Source organism: Syngnathus floridae, chromosome 13 (genome assembly GCF_059516105.1).
Source record: "Syngnathus floridae isolate MCC-2025c chromosome 13, RoL_Sflo_1.0, whole genome shotgun sequence".
In the NCBI taxonomy this organism is placed as follows: domain Eukaryota; kingdom Metazoa; phylum Chordata; class Actinopteri; order Syngnathiformes; family Syngnathidae; genus Syngnathus; species Syngnathus floridae.
Window position 1 is genome coordinate 6,281,326 of NC_142425.1, and position 26,896 is coordinate 6,308,221.

Genomic DNA, 26,896 nt, shown 5'->3' on the forward strand with positions numbered 1-26,896 from the left:
ACCCGTGAAGTGCTCAGGTGAGTACATCCTTAGATCCCAGATCACTGAAGATGCATTTTTAGTATTTTGTTTTTTTCAACCCTTATGAGTAACAGTATCTCAATTACATGCACTTGATCAGAGAGCTTTACATTTTAATACAATTTTTACAGATTCTCTCGAAATAACTTTACACTGCTTCCACTCTGAGACATGTTTTGGAACTGAAATTTGAAAGAACTGATGAGATTCCCGTCTGCATCGTTATCCACACATAACTATGTATACAGCCGTCAAGGTTTTCCCTTCTATTTACTCACAGTGAACCTTTTCTCCAGATGCTGGGTAAAGATTCTCTAGGTGGTGATGTTGTACATGATATAAACATGAAGATATAAATGACTGCATATATGATCAGCTAATGTGCCCAAAGGAGCACTGAAATACAATGTTTTGGGCCATATGAACCATATAATGATAGTTGTGGTTTGATCTTTAATGGTATCATTATAATGGTGCATCTACAGTTTAGTTCAGATTTTTTTTTCATGGGTAAATAGACTACATGAAATAGAAATGTTTACATAATTAATAAGATTACTCAGTATGCATGTGAATGAATATATATTTTATGGCGAAAACAATGTTGGTGATTTATCAGAGCAGATCATTTTGCAGTAGTTTTTAAAGAAAATATTCACAAGTGCTATAGGCATTTGTCAGTTGTTCTCAATTGCTTGCTCTCACGGTATTTGCTGTCTCGCTCCGTCAACGTCTCAGCTTGTGAGGTCTCCGGTTACGGTGCCGAGACGCTATTTCAACTTGGCTGTGTGCCACCATCCCAGCCAAGTTGCCTTCATTTTTTTTTTTTTTTTTTTTTTTTTTTTTACAGCAGGCATTTTGGCTTGTCATGGGCATAAAATGCACAGGTGTAAATAATAATACCCAAGTCCATTAAGTGGCGCTGCAAATTCATGTCAGTCAGTGAACAAGCACAATAGCAGCCCCCTAAAACTGGAGTTGAGCCATCATTCATGTAATTAATCATCATTCCAGATGTAGGTTTCGTCCTTTGACATGCTAAAATGTCTACTGTCAGATTGTGCAGGAGCTGATTCATAGAAGCCAATTAATTTTTTACAAATGGCCAATTATTACCAAAATAGTGCTTAACTTATATAACATAATTTACTATATTTGCTGTCAAAAACTGAGGCAGGTATAAAATATCTTGTGACTGCTTTTAGTTATACCATTATCTTGTACTATTCAGTGACACTAACCTAACAGTTTGAAACAGGGTCATTGAGAACTTGGTGATATTAGTAAACATTAGAAAAGCAAAAAATTCAGATTCCCTCCCATTGCGTCATATTACGAATGGAGGCCGGCATTGTTCATTTTGGTCTTTTGTGACTGAACACATAAATACATTTTGGTGCTTTTGCTGAAGATTGTTATTAAATCACAAGAGTAAGTGATGAAACACTCAACGGCACATAGCACAGAAAACCACAAAACATAAATGCGTGAAATAGTGTACTAATATTACAACAAAAATATGTAAAATATTATGAATCTTGACAGTCTCATTGCTGTACTGATAGAATTTACTCTAGCTGTTCTTACCTTTTGTTTTGCCAAATACATGTATGTATATTACTAATAATAATTGCTGCTGTAGGATCTGATCTTACCAGATGATATTTCATTTTATTGCACAAAATTTAAATTACCTCTTTGTGGGCAATCTGAATATAAATGTCTCACTAAACATTGATGTGTAACATTGATAAAAATCTTAATTTTACTGGTACTCTGCTTTATCTCCGTCTTGCTGCTATGGAAGCTATATTGACTGTGCTGCTGTGGTCAACTAAGAATAAATCAAATGCAAGCTACATGACCACCTATTGTATTTAACTAGACTGAAAATGCATCAGAAAAATATATATTTTTATATATGTATGTACAAACTATGTTGGGTTATTTGCAAATCAGAAGTGGTTACACTTTCTTTTAAAACTTATCTTTACTGTCTTGAATGCTCTGTCTGTAGACTGTGGTTGAACTCCATCTGCAGACACTTGCCTTGGATCACTGTGCATTTGACGTATAAAGGAAACCTGTCAGATTTTATTGAAAGTGAACACGTGTATGAGCTGCATTCCATTGTGTACTGTAAGCTTGCAATGTGCACACACCCATGAGAGGTTTAGGTGTTTGATTGATTACCCAGCTGCCTTTCAGCACCTTTACACTACCACATCTATCGCTTGCTCCTCTTGCACGCCCACCCTAGCTTACACGTGTGCACACAAGCCTTTTCGGGGTGACAGAGGGCCAGCTAACGGCATATTAGCCACCTGTGGGCAAGCCAAGTGCTGTGTAAATACCCAGGGGAGAGAGCAGATGAGCTGAGCCACCCTGTCAACCCTAATCTAGAAGGACACCTAATCTTCACAATCTCCTACAGATATGTCGCCATCACTCTTTGATAGCTAGTAATAATTCTTGAAGCGCTGATATGACAAGATGAGTGCAGAAAATAGTTGCAATTTTTAGACTGGATGCATGCATTTATTACGTGTCACTGTGCATATTTGATTGAAACATAGTGAGGAATCATTGGATTTTTAAAAGTGACAATTTAGGCCATTTTGGTTTTGTGTCAGCATTTTGCTTCTTTAATGACTGGACATAACCCCACTCCTAAACCCTGCTGCAGCAAAGTGAAGAATATGCACTAACAAAATACTGCAGTATTATGATCAGACCTAATGTATGTACATGCATGTTGTAGGAACTGGTTTTGTCTGTTTTCGTGCAATTACGAATCTGCTTGACTGGAAACAGCACGTGTTATTACTTGCCTTAATAAGTAGAAACCCGTTGATAATGAGAAAAATACGGTTGAACCAACGAACCAAACATCTGGTAGTCACACAGACTTGCACAAGAAAATTACTCTAAAAACCTCACTGGGCAATTGAGTTTATTCACATGCATTACTTTCCCAGTTGACTGACTGGTATATAGTGGATATAAAATACAAAGAAATAAACTCCGGTGGGGCACTGCCATCCTCGATAATGCAGTTGTCACTGATTTATTTGTTTAATTATATTTAATTGCGATGGCCTTTATTAGAGACTCACCTTTTGTTCAATATAAACAAGAGACATAAATGACTGTTTCATGTTTTTGTGTGTTAAATTACCAGTATCCTATAATGCAGGATACATGTGGCTATGTTTCTTACAAATTTTGTAAAGATATGATTTAATGTTGTTGCAGCTGTAACAACCCATTCACAAGACGTTGCTGTTTCCACTAAGGTCTCTAATTGTGGTTGTTCAGCAGTTTCCTGTTCATAACTCAGTTGAAGTTCAAAAGTGTGCCCTTGACCCATAACCCTGACTTTTCCATACATTTGTGGGCTGAAAAGGGTGTGGAGGCAGTGTAACAATAAATGATACATTTGTCTGAATATGAAGCTTGTTTAGTCATGCCTCCAATACTGAATCAGATATGTTGGGCAAGGACGGGCATATACCGGTAATAACTCAATTGGCTTCTTCTGAAGGACATCAAAACACATTCCTTTGGTTTAAACATCTGTTAAAGTGACTGGTCAGAGGCGGAGTGGGGAGTCTGTTTTTATTGGAACAAGGACCTTTCTGTGGAAGTGGATTTGAGCTGCATCTCCACCCCAAATGCAGTTATCCGTACCCGAATGTTGCCGCTGTAATAGCACGGCTTCACTTCAAATAGCACTCAAAAGGTGATGTTGGGGTTTGGGGAGGGGGAGCAACAAGCAATTAGCATTAGCAAGTACCACTCAGACAGTTGGAGTGCTAATAAACAATTCTATGATCCATTAATCTGGCTCTCATTTGCACATGGCTGCCATCAAAATGTAGCGCTTGAATCTCTGTGGTGCCATCAGAAATTGTAATGAGACAATGGAAATAGCCAATTAAGTGACAGCTTGAAATAATTCTCTGTGACATGGATAGTTTTATTTAGAAAATCTGCTAGGTATTCAAGGGTAAAAGATAAAGAGAAATGGCTTTTGTTAACAAATTACATAGTATTATGCATTGGGGTTTATGCATTCAGTCTCACATATGGATAGAAAGAAATATTGCACCAAACCCACAGTCCTAATAAATGCTACAAATATAATTATTAAAAAAAAAAAAAAAGCTGCAGGAAACCAGTTAAGAATAGAATAGAATAGACTTCTGGCTCTCAGTGGCCTAGTGGCTTAAGATAAGTTAAGATAAGAAAACCCAAGCACAACAACAGTTTGGGTAAACACTTTTTATTTCATGCTCCAACTGGAGTAATGGTCATGTGTCCTTTCCATTCGTAGATAAATGTAAAGCTTTAATCATCATAATTTCCCTATCGTACTTTCATAAGCAAATGTCATTGTTCATTGTGACAAAATATTACTATTAATCATTAGGCTTTCTAAATTAACTTGACAGAGTGATGTTATCATTGCAATGTATTTAATTCCACCTTCTATAATGACATTCATTTTACATTCATGCACAATTGACACGTGGCTGGCTGTAAAGAATAAGTATGGAGAGCTGTTACACATGTCATGAAACATTACCAGTTATGGAAAGTTTATTTCTACTGCTCTAAATATCAAAAATCCATTCAAAAAATGTTTTACACAAATATCATGAAGAAGTGTTAACGTGTGGTCCAAAATGTGTAGCACTAGCGTGGTATCTACTTGACCTAATGTACAGTTTGGTTCCTCATTCTGGTTCCTCATCACATACCCCCATAAAAAATCAAAACAGCATTAGTGCCCCAAGTGAACTGAATACATTGCCCTCTTTGTTCTCCTACCTCCCCTCTCCAAGCACTGAGAACCGCTGAAATACTTGAATTAGATCCCAGTGTTGGCCATGTGTCTCCTCCAACTGGCGTCCAGTGATATGCAAAATTCCTGATCTTCTCAACAAAAAGGGCAGACAAAGAACACGTCAAACTGTGTGTCCCTGAATTGGGACTAGTGATGCTGGAGGTGGCGGGGTAATATTGGTGTCATGGGGAGTTTATGCAAAATTAGTGTGTGTTGGCTGGCAAGGGATGCACATAAAATACTCATGTTTCTAAATACGAGTGCTATCTTCAGTTCCATCACCCTGTGACACAAGTTTCGCTTAAAGTGCGGGTGGGGAGGAGGGCGTCTGGTGTTACCGTGGTGCCCTAAGCCAGTTAATGATAACAGGCAGCAGATGGCTAATCTAACTATTGTCTTCCTTTCCTAGTCCCTTACAAGCAAACTCAATCCATGCAAAATGCTACTTTTTACCCCTAATCCGACCAATTCTAATCTTGTTTAGCAACTTTCTAAGATCTCTGAATGGCTATCCCTATCTCACAATTTAAACACCCCCGTCCCTCATTCCCTCTCCTTGGATTCTAGCTGTTGGTGAAGGCAGTTATCTTCAGTGGTGTCAAAGGAGGGATTGGGCGAATGGCGTGGGTGGAAGGGCACCATCGGGAGGGCCAAGGAATGTTCGGAGTTTCTTTCAAGGCAAGTTCATGCCCTCGCCTAATTAGCAATTATACTTCATAGTTTTTGCATTCACTAATATGTGGGGGATGATGGATATGGTGCTGACATGCTCAGACTCCTGATGCTGCCCTCCCACCGGGCAGGTCAGCCTTGCTCTTTTCTCATATCATCTGTCACTCCGCATCCACCATGTCAAATCGAGCTACTGTCTTGCTGATACTGCAAGAATTCCTTTCCTTGTATCTGAAGGAAGGTGTCTCTGTTTGACAGATGCCATTGTGTAAGTGTGGCTTGGCCTTTTAGGACAGAATTTTAAGAAGGTTTTCAGAGATTTGAGTAATTGTAAAAACTTGATTTTCTTTTTCAGTGTAGGATATTTTGTGTGTTATGAGAGGTTGAGTTTTACTTTTGTTACTATGATATCAAAGCATTTTCAGTTCCTTTTCTTAGCTTGCTAATAGGACACGTTGCCATTTATACAGATTTGAATAAGTGGATAAGTAGCACAAAGGGCCCCCACAGAATAGGGAATGACTTGAAACGCTTTCATCGGCTGCTGAAAAGGACATTGTTACTGTCCGACCTCGCTGCTGATTTTCACAGACGAGGAAAGAAGATTACAGGCGTCGAAAGAATCCACTTAACACATTTTGTTTTGTATTTTTTATCTTTTATTCCATTTGCTTGATGTCAGTTGCATGAAAAGGAGGAATTATTGGTAAATGGGATTTGTGCCTGTGTGTTGCGCCCAGGTATCGGCACGCCTTGACATCTAAGGCTGCGGCATGGCTTTGAGGTTTAGCGTGACCAGCAACACCTGTATCGTTCTCGTAAAAAAATGTCGGTCACACTTACACTCAACACCTGTGCCCGAGCCAAGCTTGCAATCTGGGATTTGTGTTGGTCAGAAAATCCATCCGTCCTTTCTCTATAGCGCTTATCCTGTTTAGGGTCACAGGGGGTTGGAGCCTATCCCAGCAAAAGGCGGATTACACCCTCAAACGGTCACCAGTCAATCACAGGGCACATAGACACACACAAACGTTCACACTCACACTTTTACAAAGTGGGAATTGAATCCATGCTGCCTGCAAAGAAGTCAGGCAAGGAGATGATCACTATACACCATCAGCAACTCAGTCACAAAATGTCTAAGTATGCAAAAATAAATGAACAATATTTTCACATGGCTCTTAATTAGCTAATGTGGATTTGATGATATAAAAACAGTGCTTAGATAGGATCTGATATCTCAACACATCTTCTTGGCCTGCCACCTATATAATGAGGTTTCTTAAGCCTTGTGAGAAATAGTTAATGAAATAGTAGCTCCTGTGAAGCAACCTCTTCAAACATTCAGTGTTTGCATAGTGTCAATGTGTCTTGGACGTTTGCGAGGTTATTTGACTAATACACCTTTAAGGTCAAAGTATATCTTTCCTGACACCTGTAAACGTCCAACCCAAATAACTATACGGAGCTTATCATTTATTTATGTTTTTTGGAGGAAGATCTTTGTATTAGAAATACGACTTTTGTTTGAAAGACTCAAGGCAAGTTATTTACATTTAAAGCCGTTACCTGAGAAGCACAAGAGCGCATGCAGGCTACAGCATCAATAGCTCCAACCTGGAATGTGTTTCCCAAGCTTAATGAGAAAACGACAATACAATGAGAAGTTTTGTTCCTCCAATGATGAGCCAGCAAAAATGGCCAACCTCCGCTCTGAATCATTCTCCCAGGAAATGTCCTTCACCACCGGCTTTTTTTTTTCTTTTTTTTATGCAGTAAGTCTCCTTCTGCTCAGACTCCAGGCACCATAAATGGCATGCTGGGTCAGAGTAATTGAAATCATTAATCGTGTTTTATTCCACTTTGGGGCAAAGTAAGCTTCACTTGCGAGGAGGCTCGTATGGATTACGCTCCAGTGTTTGTGCAAAGTGTGTGACGCAAAATTGAGTTCCATACACTATTGAGTTTCAAAGGTGGAATAGATCATTAGGCAATCATATTAAAACCATTGATTTATCGTTTGAATTTATCCTCATTCTGATCTCAGACACCTTGAAATACACACTGATAGCCCTAAATGCATTTTTATATACGCTGCATTCGCTGCATTCGCAGAAAAGAAACAATCATTTGTAGCTATTTATTCATACCAATTTGATTATATTTAATTGAATCATGTAGTATAAGCACTAAATCTCACAAATAGAGCGGAATATTCTGTATGCATCCAGCAGACAATTCAACTCAGTTGATTCAAGATTCAAGAGTTTTTTATTCGCCATGTTTGAGCGTGCCAAACAAGGAATTTGACTTCGGTAAATCACAGCCTCTGTTCAACATTTAGGTGACTCACAACAACACTCAGGACATGTGAAAAATGGCAGATATTCTCAAACATCCCCTGATCTTAAACTCCCAAGAGGGCAAGGAAAAACTCAAAACTCCAGCTAGGGGAAATGAGAAACCTTGAGAAGAGACCACAGATGGGACGGTCCCTCTTCTAGGATGACCAGGCTGCAATGGATGCAGAGAGGACATATAGTACAAACAGTGTAGACAATTCAAAAATGTGTGGAGAGCAGGATGTTATTGCACAGTAATGAGACTCTAAGAGTTCATCAGAGCAACAGCCTGGGGGAAGAAGCTGTCTCTGTGTCTGCTGGTTTTAGTGTACAGAGCTCTATAACGCCGTCCGGAGGGGAGTAGTTCAAACAGACTGCAACCTGGGTGAGAAGGGTCTGTAGCGATGTTACTTGCACGTTTCCTGGTCCTGGACAGGTACAAGTCTTGGATAGATGGGAGGTTGATTCCAATTATCTTTTCTGCAGTCCTTATTGTCCGTTGCAGTCTGTGCTTGTCTTGTTTGGAGGCCGATCCAAACCAGACAGTGATAGAGGTGCAGAGGACAGACTGGATGATGGCAGTGTAGAAGGTCTTCAGCAGCTCCCGCATGCATGTGCTTGCTGATTTATTTACTGAAAGCAAACATATGCGAGATAACTTTCAGGAAATATTGTCTTACTAATTGCTGAATGGTTTTGTGTTGTGTACTGGTTGTTCCTTTGAAGCACTCGTGAACCAATTGAAAGCACTTTGTGACCAGATAATGTAAATGCATGGTAGGTGCTTTAAACAAAGCAGATGATTCCACTTGTGTATTCATTGAGAGAGGGTGATGAATTGGATATTGACATCCGTGCACTAGAATATTGCTCACAAATTGCTGTGCACGGATTTGTTGTCTTTGTAAATCCAGACAACGCTGTTCAAAATGACACCAATGACTCATAAATGTCATTCATTCTTGATACAATGGTGTAATAAAACAAATTGACCTGTTGTATCATTTTACTTTGATTAAATTCCACAGATTGATGTTAAAATGTCTTGTTGCCAAATTCTTAGTCAGCAACGCTCTGTAACTCCAACAAATTTGGAATCTCACACAAATTAAGATTAGCTTCTGCTAAAGTCTCTGGTGAACATTAATCATCTTTAAATATGTTGAAAAAGACATTTAATCTTTTACAAGGTTAAATGTTTTTTTTTTAATGTGTAGGACAGACAAATCCTATTAGAGTTAAATTATTTCCTGACAAAAAAATCCGACTACCCTTTCTTGCTAATGGCAATTATCCGACGAGGCCCACTCCAAGAGGTGTGTGAACCCATTTTGCAGCTTGATTGAAAGCTATTCATCACAGTCAGAATTCCCCTCCCTTTGGTGCTACATCTCAGTCAACGTGGGAAGACCATTCAAGCCTGTTTTCAATGTGAATAAATACAATAACACTGTTGCCTGTATTGATAGATTTCAAGCCCCGCCCCCATATCGGTGAACAAGACTTGATTCTCACCCTTCTAAATGCTTGTTACACTCAATAGATTAATTTTTTATATAAAATAAACAATAAATACTGAGCGGATAGTTATAAGATGCCTTCATGAATTAATATGAGCGGAGCATGCGCTGCACTACGGCAGTACACACGGACAAGAAAACATCAGCTAATAACCGTGTTAAAGTTTTTCTTTATATCTCAAAGTGGCTTAGATTGAGTAGAATCCCGTGTTGTTTACTTGCAATCCTAATGACGTGTAGTCTTCGTTAAATAAATTAAGCCACATGCAAGCAGGATGGGCAGACAGAGAGAGAGAGAGAGAGAGACTGTAGCTGGAGGATCTCGATCAAGGGTATATAAATGACCCTACAAGACCTGATCTTTCTGAACATGACCTCAATTTGACCTTTCGTACAGAAAAGAGAGGCAGATGGAGATAGATTAAGAAATTGGTATTGAATGAAGGAGTGCTCAAAGCATAAAACAACACCAGATAAGTGTTATAAGAAATTAACACTTCCTCAAGTGCTCATTTGTGTCTTTTTCATGTATAAACCACACCAAGGGCATATCATCTTAATCACAGCTTCTCTCCACTAACATCAAACTGATCGAATTTTCTTCTTTGCTTCTCAAGGACCAGTGTCAGTGTGTTCAAGGTGAATCATGTGCACAGGCATAGACAATTTTGTGAATACCTTATGTTAGGGGATGCAAACGTGTGCACTCGTGTATGTGTGTGGGTGTGTGTGCGACGATGATCGTCCGTGGTAAAGTCAATAAAGTCTGAAGATTATTACCAGCCCACCGAGAGGATGTATGTCCTGGGGAAAGACAAGCACCCCAGTAAACACAACCACATGATGGGAACTACTCATAGAAGCAAGTTAAGAGTGATAGAATTGAGCTGTTGACCAGAGGGTCGGCAGTTCAAACCAATTTAGAAGGTCTAAACAGGAAGGTATGTCAGTTTGCCATGTCAGTACTATTCATCTGCCCTCGAGGTATGAGACGTGACCCGTTAAGTGGTATATGGACGCACTTTAGTACAACAGGGCACAGCATGGATTAAGTGTATTTTTAATTATTTTATTCATGATGAATGTGACAAAGATGAGCACGTCCTGGATAGTCCACCCTATTCTAAAAAACCTTTGCCACCTTTTCGAGACAATTTGCTATTAGTCCATGGGGTTAGGCAGAAGCAACATAAAATAGGTTTGTATAAAATCCAACAATGATGTAATTTGGAAAATGAAATGTAAAAAAAAAATACATAAATATTTTATATTTTTGTCACAATCACAACATTTTTGCACGAGGCCCTAATTTGGTCAAGGGCCACCCTGCCTCAGTTTTTATCATATGTAATGTAGCTTGTGTAGTAGAGGCTGCCTGAATTCTTGTCAAGCTTGGCTGAATCCACCCCACCACCCCACCACCCCCACCCATCCAAACCTGTCACCCGTTTTGTGTCACACAGCAAAGTAACACCTGTGAAGACATGCTTGCAAGAAATGCATGTTTCAGTAGAGTATTCAACCAACATTACACATGTACATGCAATCTTACATGTACCCACAACATAGGTCCTATGTATATGTTCAGTATTCTAGAGTGAGCTGCAAAAACATTTTGCTTTTAGTGATTACATTATATTAACTTTTTTTTTTTTGCTTATTTGGAATACATGCACAGATTTCGTAGACCAACAACCAATATAAGTTTGATACTTCAACTGTCCTAGTAAATTTGTTACCAAGACATTTTGTCATAATGGTAAATGCATCAGTAGAAGGAATTTTATAATTTACCCAAAAATAAATAAATGAATAAATGCATACAAATATGCAAAGCACATTAATACGTAATTTGCCCAAGTTTTAGTTATTGTGATATACATTTTCATTATTTATCTTTGTTTATTCCTATTGGCGTGGTGCCGAATAAAGGCCTATACAGTTATTATTATATAATTAACAATGTGGAAAAGCTCAGAATAAATTGAAAAATAAAACGCATGTAGCTACGTATAGATATGTGGTGCATAGCTTTTTTTCCAGCACTTGCCATGTGTTTATTATGATGGCTCTAATGATGTAGAATGTAATGAGAGGTAATTGCTGGCTGTAACTACACAACTATGGAAAGCCTTTATTGTTCTTTATTGGACACCATTAACATCCTGATAGTGCACTCTGCTAAATTAGGCTTGATGCAAATCTTTGCTAATGTGCGCTATGCGAGCTCTGTGTGTTTAGGCTCGTTTCGCTATAGCGATTAAATACAAAACTCACTTGTGTAGCATGAGGCCAACAACTACCATTAAAGCGTGAATGTCTAATTAGATTATTCAAATCTGTGCCTCGTTTCAGCAGAATGACGGCTTCTCTGTTTACTAACTGTCCTACTTTTTATTTCACAACCCTACCCATCCTTCCTAAAAAAAAAAAAAGAAGAGGACTTTACCCAAAATGCATCATGATGTGGCCTGTGTATGACCCCATTCACCATGACTCCAATATCTGGCTGAGGGCGGGGTCACATTTTTGTCCAATCGGAAACGTCTGCCGTTACCAAATGGCTGTGAGTGGTCCAGCATCTGACTCCAAGGATGTGATTGGATTGAGTGCATGAGAGCAAGTGCAGACAGTATATGAAAAAAAAATTCACAATGCCCTACTTTTCGTCAAGTATCGTCTTATCCTATCGAAAGAATTGGGTTTCTCCCTGTATTTGCATCACATTCATTTTTGTCACTGCTTTTTTTTCATGGCAGCTCCAAGCAACTACTGTTTGCAGGTCAGCGACAGTGCTGAAAAGTGAGGCTGAGACTATAATGAGCTGACACCTGCTACCAAAAAAAACCCACCACTCTGGCCTCAGAACCCACACAGCTGTGAACCCCAGAAGAATGTTAGCACATTAGCCGATGCCCCCCGTGGACGCACCTTTGTTTGGCTGCCACTTGACATTAGGCTGCTTTTCTTTGGCCTTATTAGAGGTCTTTAGTGGGTTCAAGGGGCAAAACTGGACACCTGACAAAAGACGTGCATGGCTAGTTTATGTGTTACCATCAGTGTGTGACTCATATTTTTAATGGTTGCCAGTTAATTCTTAATTTATAAGATACGTGCATAATCTGTGATGTACCATATGTACGTATGTATGTACGTGTATGAGTGTATGTAGACATACGTACATGGAAGAATGGATCCATCCATCCATCCATCCATCCATCCATCCATCCATCCATCCATCCATCCATCCATCCATCCATCCATCCATCCATCCATCCATCCATCCATCCATCCATCCATCCATCCATCCATCCATCCATCCATCCATCCATCCCTCCATCCATCCATCCATCCATCCATCATAGACATTATAAGGTCATTGTAAAACTAAAACTAAACGCCACTCTCTTGTTGGATGGGGCTCACAAACTGCTTCAGCCATACTGGACTGTTTAACACACCACAAATCAAGGACAGCAGGGAGGATGAGGTATGATTGCTTTCCCACCCAGGAAGTAATCACAGTGGAGCTGCCACCGCTCTGATTAAGACTGATAAATATCGACGAGCAGTTAATGAGATGTCAAGCAGGAACAAGGCCCTTACCTTCATGCCTACCGATGGCACCAATGGAGAGGAAAACTGACCTTGAGATGACAATCTCCCCAATGTCTTTCTGAAGTGTGAGTAGATCAGGCTATTTACTGTACTAACATTTAATTTAACACTTACCCTAAAATGTTGTTTTTTGTAATTAATTGTCAATGCACAAAAGGCTTAACGCTTTACAGGCCACTTCATATAATTATTATAATTAAAGCTTTCTCAAACATTAACCTAATTAGTACACTTTTAATTATCATTTTGATTTAACTTTAAAACCCCTAATACTGTCTTCTAATACACTAACTAATATCCTAATTACTAATAAAAAGGTTATGAAGAAAAGTTATTATACTAATTAATAATAAACACTGTCTTTTACCTCACAAATACTTTTTATATATTTCGGGTATTGCCCAGCATTTCTGTCTTAAATTATACAGTTTTAAATTCCAGAGTAGAAACAATGCATTTGTGTGGTGAAGGTGTCCACGTGGTAATGCATTTCATAATGAATCTGATGTTGTTTTTTTGCTATTTGGCTGTGAGAAAAAAAAAACATGCCTCATAGTAAGGTTCAATAAATTCCAAATTTGTAGGCAAATTTCGTTGCTTTTCTAATATGTGGCCACATATGAAATACCTTCCTTTGTTTGTTTGTTTTTTCATAAAATGAAGAGTCCTAAACAAATGATTAAACTCCAGTAGAAACAGATTAATATATCCACTTGGATAACATATTTCTATTCTGTTCAGATGAATTGCACAACAATTATCTTATTATGTATTAAATCCTTACAACAAAGCATAAGTAACAAGTAAAATGCATGTTTGTCCATTGTCAATGAGTTTCCATGTTAAGCCATATGATTTGTTAGTCATACTTGGTATTTCGTTAACTGGAAATACGTTTACTGGAAATTAAGTCTTTAATCTTAATAATGGGCCCCAAGGATGTCTTATCTCCTCACAGCAGCATTTTAATGTGCTTGTTGAACGTCCTCGTGTTGTACCTGGAGGCTATCGTACCTCAACCATGTGACACATTCTTACCACCTGTCGAGCTTCAACCGTGAACTTCAGGTCACCTGCTTGGTATGTGCTTGAGACCGTGTTGACTGTTGTCCCGCTGCTCTGGCAGACATAGTAATCACCCATCTCACAGAAGGAACATGCAGCTGCACCCAAACAATCAACAATAGGTGGCTTATGTGGACCAGCAAAGGTCTGCTGCCCTTTTGGATGGTTGAGGGCATAAGTATAAATATGACAGGGTTTCACAAGATGTTTGTCCTATATAATTCCCTTCAAATGTTAAGTATTTGTAATGCATTAATTCTTGCTCTATGAAATGAATTGTTTAAAGCACCACACATTTATTTTCAAATGGTTACCGAAGTCAAAGCTGGAGAGGGTACAAAACAAACAATTTAAGTGCGTGGGTGGGAAGGTGTAGTGGTTGTTGGCTAAAATGTTTTCGTGTTGAACACACACACACACACACACACACACACACACACACACACACACACACACACGCACACACACATGCACATGCACACGCGCACTCAAAATTCTTCACTTCAGTTTTGGAATAATAAATCCAAATGCTTTCAACCCCAAAGTGGGACCTTTTAAAATCAAATTAGTGAGGAAAGCCATATGCATTTGCTGATCTGTCAACATTGATTATGCTAATAACAATTAAGGCTAAGAAAGCTAGATAGATATATTTTTCGGGGAGATTTAGGATTAATAAATGTGTTCAATGTCTTTGTGACATTTTCACATTACAGCATTGTTCGAATGGATGTTTCTGTGTATATGCCTGCAAGTGTGTGAGTAAATTATTAGTCATTGCAATGCAAAGTTTGAAAGTGTATTGGCACAAGCTGTCAGGTTAAGATGCATTTGTTTAGTGTTATTTTTCATGGTAATAAATTCATTTATACTTTCTTTTTCAGCAGTTTGGGAGTTCTTTAATAATGAATGAAAACAAAGATATGCACTCAGTAAATCTTTGTTGGGACTTCCTGCCAATTAGCAAATTGTGCAGTCGGAGCGGTAATTGGGTTTTCCAGTCGACTGGAGTCTGTGCACAGCTCAGCCAAGAGCAGTCCAACGCTAAACACCTTGCTATTTGTCCGGCAATTATGTCGGGTCCCTGTGTCACCGTACAGACGTGACCAATTAGCTGTGCCCAACTCCAATGAAAGAGAGGGATTACTGCAAAAGTGCAAAGAGGGGAAGAAAACGTAGCTTGTTGTGTGAAGCTTGTAAGGGGGAGGATGAGGCAAAGTCGCTCGAGAGATGATTAGGAGTGTGTAGTGGTGTGCATCTCTACCGTGTGTCTGTTTCACATTGATCATCATCCTGACCGACATATGGGTTTAGGCATGTTCATGCACACTGATATTTATGCTAATACTGTCCCTCTGATTGAGCGAGGATTAGAAATTAATCCTTATTGACATCCCAGTCATTTTATCCTACATTACAGTATATGACATATTTTAATGAAACACACAATCAATAATTTCCTTCTTGGAATCTATACTGTGACACTATGTCAATAGATGAACATTGCACCAGTTCATCCTACAATATATTTACTGCAAGGTGACATATTAGCAAGAAAGAATAGAGTATTTTGCAAATCTCAATGTGCATGTTATTGTCTGTCTGTCAGGACACAGGATAGTAGCTGCCAAAATACATAATGCTGCTTGAAATGAATCAATTCCTCCAAAGAAGTACTATCCATCACGTTGAGATTGTGAAACTCTCAAATATGGTATTTTTCTTTCTGCCAAATGCTACACACAAAAAAAGAATCTACGTTGTACATCAAGAGGTAGAATGTGTTGAGGCCAAAAGTTGCAATGTGCTATATTTTCTGTAATTGGCCAGGGAGAGGAAGAAGACAGGAGCCTGGGGACAAGGCAAGGATTGGATGAAGAAGAATCTATGATCTGAGCATCTTTCTCTTATTAGCTGAGAAACAAAACCGTTGGCTCAGTGCCCTCGGAGACTAGCTCGTATTAATTGGTGGGTAGGAAATACAATACAGGGAAAGCCTGTGTTGCACTTTATTGGCAGACTGCGGATTTCAAACAAACCCCAAAAAAATTTCCATTATTGCCACAGCTTGAGAAATCGTCTTTGCCATCTTCCTCATCCAAGTACTGCCGAGATTGATTACCTACGCAGAAGGTGCCTGTTGTATTATTGAACTATATGCTCTATGTATTTATATGTTCTTTTACAGCTCATTTAACTGTAAATGTCATCAGGTTAATTGACGACACAATGCCGTGAATTTCAAGTCAAGTAAAATGAGTGAAACTCAAGTGCTTTGCGAGTTATTCAAATTACGCCTATAAAATAACACAAATATATTTTTATCAGTTTTACAAGAATAGTCAGGAATGCGAGTCATGTTTCTTAAAATAATTTAATAACAAAAGAGTAATTTAAAAATATTTCTACAAGAATGCATCACCTATATTTTTTTCATTTTGTCTGCATCATCTAAGTAATCTCAATAATCTCAAAGAGGACATTTATCTCCAACAGTTTTATAATATATCCCATCTTCCTATGGTTTGTACCAAAAAGTTTATATGGAAATTAAAAAAACAAAGTTTGGAACATATACTGCGTGTTAAAACCAACAATTGAAGCAAAGACACCCAAGTGGAATGTGAAAATGTTTGAGAAACATTTGCAGTATGTGTTAAATGAAATACAGGACAAAAAGAAAATGACTTGTAGTCATCAGAATCTGAACTGAGGCTATGCTGAAAATGTTCACTCAATTTAAGGTATAAATAATGTCAGACACAGGCCCATCATTTTTTTCAGCAGCCAGAATTGTTACCAAAAAGAGAAAAAATATTTTCTGTCAATGTTAAATCTTACAAGCACTGCCTATGAGAATAACAGAATCCAAATGATCTCTGGTGAAAGTGAGTTAATGTTCATGCAAACTCCAGAGCATGTCTGCTGCTGTGAATACTACATACACATGTTTTTGCCTCCCTTAATTATTGTCCATTTTGTCTTATTAGATTACACACATAGTAAAGGGCCATGTTTCTACCATGGAACAGTTCAGACTGCCAAACCACAATTTAGAATTTTAAATCCTGATTTTTCTCTTGTTATAACAGCATTGGCCATCTTTCCAATGCACCAAAAAAGTAGAAAAGGTACAACTAAGCACATCGCAAATACCATATGGAAGATAGCCAGCATTTTGTGTTCTTTCACATTTGTATGTGGCTGTTTGACAACAAAAGGCGCATTTCAGGATTCCATTTAATTCCCGTTTACACTTGACAATACTGTTATCCAATCGATGGATTGTATTCGTCTCACTTGCAGTAGTATGATATGAAGAAGTCATTTGGTACCTTTTCCACCATGGAAGCACTAGCTGAAAATCTGTACACTGGTTTTATATTTGTAGCATTGAACCTGATTGAGTAGTGTTATGATGTCAACTGATAATATTGTTTTGTGGTGCAACATATTTCGAAAAGCCCTGAAGTGCACTAGTGTGGCAGGATTTGGAAGATGAAGTTATGTAAAGTAGGAATCACATGGTTGATTTGCATAATTTCCTTTGTGGCTATTAACAACAATCTATACAGGACAGACATTTGCATGGCCACTAACATCACAACATTGCATCAATGCACATCTTCTGTAAAATTCACATACAAATGCATTCACCCAGAACACACTGTCTGGAAATTGACAACCATGACTCCCTGAATGGTCTGTATGAGATTGACGCAATTATTTAGTACGGCAGAGCCTGCAGGTTTTGGTAGTTTGCATGCCAGGGGTGTTGATCTGCAGAAGACTGAGCCGAGACAGGATGATTGCAGGCCAGACAGGAAATGAAGAGAGATAATGATAGGTCAGCCTGCCATAAGTCTGTGTTCACTGTGTCCCAGCAAAGTCAGACTGGTTAGAAGCATTAATGGACCAGACAGACAAAACCGATGGGTTTCTCTTCTGACAGTGCTGAAGATCCTCTTTTGAAGTTTATGGAGGATCCTTGTATGGAAATCCTACTACCACTTACTGTATGCTTCTACATAAACATGAAATAAGTTGATTTTAAAAAGTAGCTTGAAAAGGGGGGTTATTTATCATTTGACTAAGCACTGCTTCTATGTCAGTATATTAAGAATATGGAAGATGAATTTTCTCTAACTAACATGAATTTGTAGTTTTAATTATTTCGTTTGACTATACACACTCCGAGTCGTTATTTCACATTGCTAGAAAATCTGTTATTTCACTACTACTTATCTTACGGATCTTACAAAACACGAACTGGCGGTTTGGAACGACAACAAAAATACAATATGCAATGTACTGTATACGTATGTCATTTATTTAATCATCATCATCATCATCATCAGCTGAACCCTCTTTGCGTTTCCATCTGATTGTTTCAAGTCCACTTTTCCAAATGGTCTTGCGAGCCATCTGGTAAGTGGTGGTAGGGAAGTGTGGGAGAGGGGATGGGGGAACAAATAAATACATAGGGAAGGATGTCAACAAATTAAAACAATATTTTTGATTATTTCTGAATCCAGGTACTAGTAAGTAGAAAGTTGTCCATAATGGGTTCCTCTGCATACTTTCTATGCATATATATGTTTTTCCAAAGTTTGTGATTCCATAAAAAAAGGGATGTTTTTAACAGTTGTCCACAGAATATAGCATAATTGTTCCAGATATAATTGCTCCTCGTCATGGTTCAGTTCATGCGTTAATTCTCCACAGTGGCAAATAGCGGAAGCTGTATTGTACAGTATACTTGTGTGCAACGTGACACACCTGCACATCCAAGCACACTTAATTACACGTCCTCTCAAACACACACACACACACACACACACACACACACACACACACACACACACACACGCAAACACGCGCCCACACACACACACTGAAAAGGCCTAGTGGTCTTGTCTATTGTGTTGCCACACCTTGTGTCCCCGTCTCACAGAAAGAGTCCACTTAGGGTAATTCAGTTTGACCAGCCATTTGAAAACCACAAATCTCCCTAAAATGTAATAATGTCAAAAAGAAAGGGAAAAGTTCAATATGGACTAAAAAGAAGAGGAAAAAAAATGAACCAGTTGATGAGCATGTGATCCTGATCTCATAAAAACCCTCCTTCAGGTCAAGAGTGCAACTGTCCTTGAACAAGCATTTGACAGACCTCCATAATGAACCCTGATGTTTTACTTGAGTCCGTCATAGTACCTCACCCTTCCTTAGCAAGTGCCCTTTTAGATAACACACCTTCAATATGAAGATGGAGAAAAACACATGCACAGTGAAACAACTTCTGGGAAAGAATTGTCCCCTGTCCCCTTTTGCCTTCCAGCGTGTTAATTCTTTGCTACTGGTTATGTCCATCAAAGCTGGGTTTAGGGGCAGAGGGAAGGGGGCTCTCACATCAGGATCATTGTGACATTTTACTTACCAAAGCCAAGCTCCATAAAACACACGATCATGCAAAGTCAGCCTACAACCAGAGCTTGTGAAGCGCAAACGGGATGTGTAAACTGACTCCTCTTTCAGAACACGCACAAATTGTGATTGAATAGAAAAATGCACATGATGAATAACATAAAACGGGGAAGTAGTAGTGGTGAAAAACTAAGAGTAAACAAGTTTGAGGCACTGCAAGTCAGTTTTGTAGTGTCTAATTGACAGAGATGGGTCTGGCAGCTTGGATTTTTCCAATGGCTCGATCTGGCACGGTTCCTCCCCCTTTCCTTCCTCAAACTGGTCGTCTTGAGACTGCACCACTGTGGATGTCTTTTCCTCACACCTGGACAGGAAGTGTTTGGTTCATCTGTAATCTCATGTCCTGAATGCTACCGAGGATCTTCTTCTGGTGGCCGGCCAATGTAACCCCTATCCGCAGCAAGTCTCTGAATGGAAAAAGCAAAAGAGGAAGAAGGGAAAGTGAGTGCAGGTGGTTGAAGTCATAAAAAAATAAAATCAAGCAAACATCACATTTCAAACGGTGAACTGTAAATCTAATTTCAGTCCCAAGTAAACATAGGCAGGATGATTCACCATCTTTGTCATCACCATAAAACACCTCGCTCAGTTTAAGTCAACAACACGGGGAACGCGGGAACATGCTGCCGTTGCTCGGCAGGTGTGCAAAAAAAAAGCAAGAGTTAAACTGCCAGAAAGTTGCAGCTAATGATTAAATCGCAAGTATAGCTTCCGTTAGGCAGATGAAATGTAGAACAGCCTGACATGCCTGAAAGCTTTCCTTTTGTGTTTCTTGCCCAATAGAGAAATTGTAGAAGACAAAATATCATGGATTGAGGTCTTCAAAAATAAGTACAGTTCCATTTCATTTTTCGTTTTCGATGCACAAGATTTCTGTCGGGTGATTTCTGACTGTATATAGAGAGAATTGTTGCGTCGGATGGGGTCAAGTTGGATGGATGGATGGACGTATTGATGGATGGATGTTTTTTTGTTTGATGTGACATATAGTAGATGTTTCCATGCAGGTAAATAAGGCCTAGAAGAGTGCACCATCTTCATTACTTAAGAGGGTCTAATTCAATCCCTTGGGGGCAACGATTAGTTTACTGTTGGGGCTCTGCCACAGTCTGTGTCCTCTCCGTTCAATCACACACAAACAGCGGATAATCTAATATTACACTCAGATACCTAACACTGCTTGACTGAGAGACATTTGGCTTCATGAGAGCCAAATGCCGAGTCCAAACATGCAAAGAGAGCGCAGCCATGAGCGAACACAACTCGTTTATCCTCTCCAAAGCTCAGTGAGGGCATAACACTGCAATTATGCACAAATACATTAAGGTTTTTGTTTTTTCATAGTTTGTCAGCCCCATCAGCACAGTGACAGAGGATGAAATGATAATAAATGGGTGCCATTAGAGGAATTACTGGCCATTTGGGGCAACAGAGAGCCACAGTACACCACACCTGTCAGCCTGACCAAATTGAAACAAATTACTCCCACCTCTAGTGCCTATTACGTGGCTAATGAGGAGGATTTATTTATCATTACAATCCTAATTCATTTACTTGATCATCGCTGGCCTCCTATTTTCACAAGTTCCATTACATAATTTCCTCTTTGTAAACAGCAGGAGGAGGCAGGTGAATTTTCAAGGTCAACAATTAGTTGCTGGGGGATTGGGAAACAAACAATATGAGTCTGAGTTAAGTGTAAATCTCCAAGACATTTTTCTGCGGTAGTTGCATGCTTAAGTTCCATCATTTGTTTTAAATTTACACCATGACTGCTCCTTCACTATCATCACCACCTCATTGTGTTTAATTTAGCCATGAGCCGTCTTAGAATTATGGCAAGGTCAAGCTGCAGTCCACACATTTTGCTCTCAACCTCAAATCAATTGCTTTAGGCCTGATTAGCTGAAACGACTCCACTCACTCTGCTGTCATCTGGGCAACCAGGTCAAAGGAAGCAAATCCGGCATTGATGAAATTGTCATGGTAGCGGCTCATCTTGATTGCGTCCAGCCAATCTCCCACAGTGGTGAATGTTGTATAGTCTGGCACGCAGCGGTCAAGCAAGGGTTGGGATACCCTGCGTAGTGGAAGGCAGGTAAGGAGGAGAGAAAGAGAGAGAGGGTTAAGGTGGTTACTCCATTGCCTCTATCGGCCAACCTAACAGCCCCAAAATGCCTCCCTGCTGAGCGCCACCTCACCACCTCTCCTCTCTCCTCTCCTCTCCGCCACATGTCATGAGTTGTGCATGTGTGTGGGGGGGTGGGTGTCACTTTAATGAGTGGAGAGACTGGCTGGAGGTTTGGTTGGTGGATGCTGGCGCTGCAGCTGGTGCGGTGAGGTGAATGTTAACAAATAAAATCTTGGATATATGATGAAGCAAGCAATGGAATCATATATATTAAAAAAAAGACTCAGACAGTAGGTCTGACAGATGGCCTTTGCAGCTATTAAATCAGAATATTGGCAAGATAACTCTGTCTTTAAAAGGTTGCGTAAAAGGTGCTTTAAGGTCTTTGTTGTTATACAAAGGTGGGGGAAATCCTTGGTATAGGAGACGTTGGAATAATAAGAGGTAGCGTGAGTATGGAAATCATCTTTAAATGAGGAATTAATTAATCAATTATAATGCGGCTGCTATGACATCTCTCTATCTGAAAATCATGACTGAATGTCCCCTAAATTTATTTGCATGTGTGATAATCAATCTCTGAAAATATTAGAAACCTGCAAGTTTTTTTTTTATTCACTTCACATCTTAAAGTCAGGTATTTTGTTCCTTTGAAACAAAACTGATGAAACATGCTCACCATTTTTGACATACATTTCCAGATGGCCATTAAGGAATACTTGTGAGTGAATATATTGTTTATCTTCATGGCGATACAGTGTATGCTGATTCATTCCTGCAATGTTTTGCATAATCCCTCACCAAAAGAGCATTCCACAATGGGCCAAAGAAGGTTCCCCTTTTAAAGAACAACCAAAGCCCTTTTGCTGATCAGTGCTCCAGAGCGTTAGCCCACCTTGGAAGTTTAATAAAACTGTAACAACTCTGAGAAAAGTGGAGCGGATGAAGCAGAAGAGAGAGAGAGAAGAATTAGAGGGAGGTGTGTTGAGGGAAAGAGTTTGAAGGGAGAAAGAGGTAGGAGCAGCCAGAGAGAAAGAACGCTACTGTCTCCCCTCCGCTCTGCTCTGTTGATTCCTGTCATCCTTTTTGATGGCATTAGATTCATTAACAATTAAAAGAGGAATGAAGAACGGTGGAAAAAAATAGAACAGGCAAAGAATTGTGGCTAATAACTGTGATACAGAGGCTCCATTGAGTGGTGTAGATTGAGTGATTTTTAATAAGAGCTATGCTTCGGTGCTCAAGGCCTCGGGCTGTCGTTAAAGCCAGAACTGGGCTCTTCTTTAATGGGGTTTTGTTAGTGTTCCTTCTCTAAAGTTAGCTTCAAAAAGATCCAGTATTTTGCTGGCTACATGTAATCAACCAGTAGGAGCACAGTAGGAATGCGGAGTAGAGTCTGAGTTTTTCCAGTGGTGATGACACCGCAGGTCACAACTAAAATACAGTTTTGCCAAACTTCGATCATTATTTTTTTAAGACCGCAAATAGTAGCTGTTGGGAATTTCTGTTTGTCTTCCTGAGAAGCAACAGTTGAAAGAAAAAGAAAGCATATTGGTCAAATTAAATTTGAGCCACAAATATTATCGCTCATTACTCTGACCACTGATGGTGCAGTTGTGATATCATGCATGACAATTTTACATGACACAAAGAACTTTTTGCCAAACTAAGTTAGGTAGCCTCCAGCTAGCCTTCAATGCCAAACAGGACAATAGTCTCTCCCTATTGCAGCATTGTCGGCAGGAGGCCACCTCTCTGCTGGCCCGTTTTAAATCTTGTTAGTGGCTAATTAAAAGACGCTCTCATCTTCCTTTTGCATCGACTTAATCGAGCTAATTAACCGCAAGCTTAATCTTCTAAGAACGGCACTACAGTGGCCAACCGAGACCCTAGTTTCCCCCATGAGCAAAACCCAGGATTGTTTGCAGACCTCCCTCAGGACAAAAAGACCCTGATGCAGGGACAGATAGGTAGGTCACCCCCTCCCCAAACCCAATCACTCAAACGCTGCCTCCTAATATCCTCCGAACTCTTTCTAGGAAATAGTGGCTAAGCAGTGCCATGGACTGCACATAGAGCATAATTGAGCTCCTTGTTTGCAAAAGCAGTCTTGAAATAGTTGCATGACTGAAGCCATGATGTCTCTGAAGTCTGAACCAGTACACATCTTGGATTTTTTTAGAGACCAAAGCAACCAAAGTAAACATTCGTTCCTGCTATCTCTCAACCAACCCCTCTCCTTACCCAGTAGACTGTGTGCTGTTGGTGACAACTTTGAGGCTGGCGGCATTGCGGATTAGTTTATCCAGGGTGGCAACAATCTGGGTGAATTTTGGCCGTAGGTTGCGTTCTTTCACCCAGCAGTCTAACATGAGTTGATGTAGTGCTGTGGGGCAGTCCATTGGCGGGGGAAGTCGATAGTCCTGCTCCACTGCATTTATCACCTGTGGAATGATAATAAAGAAGCAAACAACAGTGACCTCTACTTTCTGAAAAAAGGCAGAAAAGACCAAATAATGTGACACAAGGAAAATAAAGTATGACGTGCAATGTAAACAGAAACATTTGACAGTCTTAAATACGGTACATCTGAGCATGCCACTTCACAAGCTTACATCTTGATTGCTCATGTCCCAATACGGCCGCTCTCCATATGACATCACTTCCCACATGACAATGCCATAGCTCCACACGTCACTTGCTGAGGTGAACTTCCTGTAGGCAATGGCCTCTGGTGCCGTCCATCGAATAGGAATCTTCCCTCCCTGTGGATATGCGAATGAGTAGGTGAGCATGAAATACTGGAGGGATGGAGCACAAACACAGTCACACACATACAAGAGGAAAAGAGAGTGTGAGATAAATGCAATCCGAGGAAACATTTATGCACAAACACAAGGGTACAAGGCGTACGACACAAGGTTAGTAGCATGGTTACAAAACAATGACATGTAGTGAACATATGAAGTTTTGACAACAACAATTGTAAGTAGTATGTATGGCAACTAATGTTTACTGGAAAAAGCCAATGTTTTTATTGCTATTATTTTATTTGTTGGAATATATGTTTTCTGAGTCTTTGTTTAACCAGGTAATTGAGAACCATTTCTCATGTAGAAAAGTATTTTCGGCAGCAATAATTGTAGGATACGTTGCAAATGGGGTACATTACTGGACTATGATTAGGATTTGCCCCAAATTTCCCTTGAGAAATGTTGTAGCCTATTTTATCACATGGTTCTGCTGTCCAAGACCCTTTTCTGTGTCTCTTAGTACAAAATGATGGTGTCAAGTGGGAGTAGACCAGCTATAGTCTCCTGAATTTATTTGGTGAGTTGGGCACAGATTAATAATGTATTTATTAATACATGTAAAAGTAAAGGAAGCAAGTAAGAAGGTTAGATGCAGCACAAGTACAGACACAAATGCACACCTTGTGGAAACTTACCAGTGAGCTTGTGTATGTGGGGTCTGATGGGTCATCCTCAAGGAAACGAGATAGGCCGAAGTCAGAAACCTTGCACACCAGATTACTGTTGACCAGGATGTTCCGGGCAGCCAAGTCTCTGTGTACGTAATTCATATCTGACAGGTACTTCATGCCTGCTGCGATGCCACGCAGCATGCCAACAAGCTGAATCACTGTGAACTGCCCGTCATTGAGCTGGGAAAGATAAAATATCAGCGATGAACTTTTTATTTACATCTTCTCATTATTTGGTTCATTGCATCTTGCATATGTACTTTATGAGTTCCAATTTCTCTGTGGAATTGTCAACATCTCGCACAAAATTAAAAATGTGATAATGTAAGTGGGATAAATACCGATTTTGGTGCAAATGTTTGCAGAGCAGGGTCTAAGTTTTACTCAAACCGGATATCTCATGGATCTAAAACAAAACCTGGATGTATGTTTGTCCTCACCCTTAGGAACGAATCCAGGGCCCCATTTTCCATGAACTCTGTCACAATCATCACTGGTCGACTCTTGGTGACCACGCCTTCCAAGCGGATGATATTAGGGTGGTCAAACTGGCCCATGATTGATGCCTCTGAGAGGAAGTCTCTCCTCTGTCGGTCAGTGTAGCCCACTTTGAGAGTCTTGATGGCAACAATGATCTCACGGCGGCCAGGAAGCTTGAGGCGACCGCGGCATACCTCACCAAACTCTCCTGCGAGAGCCCAGGTGGTGACAGCCAGAAAGAAACGGGAGAGAGAGAGACAGAGAGAGAGAGACAGAGAGAGAGACACACAGAGAGAGACACACAGAGAGAGACACAGAGAGAGAGAGACACAGAGAGAGAGAGACACAGAGAGACACAGAGAGACATAGAGAGAGAGACACACAGAGAGAGACACAGAAAAAGGGTCGGGAAAAATGTATGATGGAAAAGTGGAGGAGAGTGGGGGAGAAGAAGGGAGAGGGGACAATTAACTGGTTAGAACCAAGGAGCCAGGGGTTGGGCAGCAGGTGTGGGACAGGGGCAACTGCACAAGAAAGCTAGGACTCTAGGCCATAGTCAAAGGACGGTGATGATAAAAGAGCATATAATGATTATATGCCAATGAATTAAAAGCATTTGATTCAAAAATGTGAGCTGATGCAGAAACATAAATAATGGCATGTGATGGCGATAGGAGTGGATCAGGTAGTGATTAGGGAAAGGTGTCATTTACAAGGGGGAGTGGAGCTAATCTTTGGATAGGTCGGAGAAGTAGACACGGGAGGAGGAGATAGGTGGAGAAAGAAGTTTGGGTGTTCTGGGGGCGGTGGATGGTTTAAGTTTTGATTCTACTCCAAGCGTGATGGCCACAACAACAGGAGTCAAAAGGTGGCACAGTGAAGGAAGTTGTGGGCAATGGAGGCGGGAATGTAAGGATGGAGGAGGGGAATAAAGGAGAGGAGGGGACATGGAAGACGGGGTTGTCACTGCGAATGCTGGGAAGCAACGGTTTTCAAGTAGTAGCTTCAGCAGCAGGAGAACTGTCGTAGTAGTAGTAGTAGCAGTAGTAATGGTAGTAGCAGAAGCAGTAGTAGGAAATCCCTTCTCTGCCATCACAACGCCTTCTATTTCGCCTCAGATACAATCATAAGAAAAATCAAGCTCACTTAGCACACTTCTCCAAAATTCTAAGCAAAGATTCAACTATAAATGATATCAAATATATTGAAAATGGCGACCATTAAAAAAAA

At 39.9% G+C, this 26,896-nt stretch overlaps 2 protein-coding genes across 12 annotated transcripts in view; one reads left to right on the forward strand and one right to left on the reverse strand.

Annotated features, from left to right (window-relative positions):
• The window catches only part of mfsd8l1 (major facilitator superfamily domain containing 8-like 1), a 240,800-nt gene that overhangs the window by 130,163 nt on the left and 83,741 nt on the right, over positions 1 to 26,896 (forward strand). Inside the window, exon 22 of one of the 3 annotated variants that reach the window (XR_015862205.1) lies at positions 12,164 to 12,728. The exons of the other annotated variants lie outside the window; for them this stretch is intronic. The gene's annotated coding sequence lies outside the window, so the exon portion shown is untranslated. Of the gene's footprint in view, positions 1 to 12,163; positions 12,729 to 26,896 lie in introns of those variants that run through there. 3 annotated transcript variants of the gene reach the window in all.
• Positions 18,397 to 26,896, reverse strand: part of ephb3b (eph receptor B3b) — a 49,062-nt gene continuing 40,562 nt past the window's right edge. For 7 of the 9 annotated variants that reach the window (XM_088394671.1, XM_088394672.1, XM_088394669.1 and 4 more), the window contains exons 11-16: positions 25,627 to 25,874; positions 25,151 to 25,366; positions 24,318 to 24,467; positions 23,947 to 24,146; positions 21,496 to 21,651; positions 18,397 to 19,978 (exon numbers count right to left, since the gene is read on the reverse strand). In XM_088394671.1, the coding sequence (XP_088250797.1) occupies positions 19,870 to 19,978; positions 21,496 to 21,651; positions 23,947 to 24,146; positions 24,318 to 24,467; positions 25,151 to 25,366; positions 25,627 to 25,874 (1,079 nt within the window). In that variant the 3' untranslated portion in view covers positions 18,397 to 19,869. The remainder of the gene's footprint in view (positions 19,979 to 21,495; positions 21,652 to 23,946; positions 24,147 to 24,317; positions 24,468 to 25,150; positions 25,367 to 25,626; positions 25,875 to 26,896) is intronic. The other 2 variants (XM_088394675.1, XM_088394677.1) reach the window with 1 other exon arrangement.